This window comes from Oryctolagus cuniculus, chromosome 18, assembly GCF_964237555.1.
Source record: "Oryctolagus cuniculus chromosome 18, mOryCun1.1, whole genome shotgun sequence".
In the NCBI taxonomy this organism is placed as follows: domain Eukaryota; kingdom Metazoa; phylum Chordata; class Mammalia; order Lagomorpha; family Leporidae; genus Oryctolagus; species Oryctolagus cuniculus.
Window position 1 is genome coordinate 19090694 of NC_091449.1, and position 1776 is coordinate 19092469.

At 69.4% G+C, this 1776-nt stretch overlaps 1 protein-coding gene across 1 annotated transcript; it reads left to right on the forward strand.

The window, feature by feature from the left end:
* Positions 1 to 473: 473 nt before the first annotated feature.
* FFAR1 (free fatty acid receptor 1) lies at positions 474 to 1437 on the forward strand. Its single transcript, XM_008249584.4, has one exon. It carries the CDS (start codon positions 530 to 532, stop codon positions 1430 to 1432), a length of 903 nt encoding a protein of 300 aa, XP_008247806.2. The 5' UTR covers positions 474 to 529; the 3' UTR covers positions 1433 to 1437.
* Positions 1438 to 1776: the final 339 nt, after the last annotated feature.

Genomic DNA, 1776 nt, shown 5'->3' on the forward strand with positions numbered 1-1776 from the left:
CCTCTGCCCATCCCTCCATCTCGCCCGGAGCCCGGCTTCTCTTTTCCTCGGCTCGGGGTTGTCACCAGCCCTCCTGCCTCCAGCCTGGACAGCCACGGAGAGGCAGGGTGGGGAAGGGGAGCAGCCCCTCCTCTTGCCAGGGCATGGGGGGGAAGGCAGTGAACTCAGGACTCCCACCCCTCCCCCAGGAAAGCACGCACTGCGGGGCCGGCGGGTCCTGAGGTCTCTCCCGCCCTTCTCTCCCCAGTCCCCTCGCTCCGTCGGGATCGCACCGTACCCTCGTCGCCCTGTTGCACCCTGAAACTGCTCTTGTGTAAGCCGTGATATGGTGGCCCTGGGGCCGAGGATCAAGGCCTAGAGGTGCTCGCTCCCCACCCAGGCTCCCGGCCCCCGCCCCCCCGCCTCCGGGCCCCCAGCCGCCCCACTGGCCTCCATCCGAGGGACCAAGGGACGCGGCGCCGCCCAGCCACGAGCGGAGGACACAGCGCGTCGCGCCCAGCAGGAGCCGTGGAGGCGGCAGCCAGGGCCCATGCAGCTGCCCCCCCAGCTCTCCTTCGCCCTCTACGTGGTGGCCTTTGCGCTCGGCTTCCCACTCAACGTCCTGGCCATCCGCAGCGCTGCGTCCCAGGCCCGGCGCCGCCTCACCCCCAGCCTGGTCTACGCCCTCCACCTGGGCTGCTCGGATCTCCTGCTGGCCATCTCCCTGCCCCTGAAGGCCATGGAGGCCCTGGCCTCAGGGGCCTGGCCGCTGCCCGCCGCCATCTGCCCCGCCTTCGCCCTGCTCCACTTCTCCCCGATCTACGCCGGAGGCGGCTTCCTGGCGGCGCTGAGTGCGGGCCGCTACCTGGGCGCTGCCTTCCCCTTGGGCTACCAAGCCTTTCGCAGGCCACGCTACTCCTGGGGCGTGTGTGCGGCCATCTGGGCCCTCGTCCTCTGTCACCTGGGGCTGGTCTTCTGCCTGGAGGCGCCAGGAGGCTGGCTGGACAACAGCACCAGCTCCCTGGGCATCAACACCCCGGTCAACGGCTCCCCGGTGTGCATGGAAGCTTGGGACCCAGCAGCGGCCGGCCCCGCCCGCCTCAGCCTCTCTCTCCTGCTCTTCTTTCTACCCTTGGCCATCACAGCCTTCTGCTACGTGGGCTGCCTCCGGGCACTGGCCCACTCGGGCCTGAGCCACAGACGGAAGCTGAGAGCAGCCTGGGTGGCCGGCGGGGCCCTGCTCACGCTGTTGCTCTGCTTGGGACCCTACAATGCCTCCAACGTGGCCGGCTTCCTGCGGCCCGACATGGGAAGCCACTGGCGGAAGCTGGGGCTCATCACAGGGGCCTGGAGTGTGGTCCTCAACCCACTGGTGACCGGCTACCTGGGAAGGGGTCCCGGCCGGGGGACAGTGTGTCTGGCGCGAGCGCAAGGAGGAACATTGCGGAAGTAGCAGCCCCTGCTGGGGGCGGGAGAGCCTGGTTGCTTCCCCACGCCCCCGCTGGGAGCTGGCCCCCAGAAACTGCAGGGCGGCCTCGCCCAGAGCCGGTCCCCCAAGCCACTGGAGAGGACGCCGACCCAGCAGGGAGAGAAGATGGCAGGCCAGGAGCTGGGTGGCAGGACCGAGGTAAGCTCACCTCTGCTGGGGCCGGGGGCAGAGGCCCGGTTCCCGAGGGAAGGGGGAGGGAGGCTTGTTTCTGATCTCCAGGACAAGGGAGGTGCCGCATCCCTGGAGAGGCCCTTTGAGAAGCAGCCCCAGGCTCGATGAGGACTCTGCTATACCATCTTGACGTCACT

What these genes read in the sequence shown, in the direction of transcription:
- FFAR1 (XM_008249584.4), top strand. Translation starts at nt 530, where the DNA reads ATGCAGCTGCCCCCCCAGCTCTCCTTCGCCCTCTACGTGGTGGCCTTT.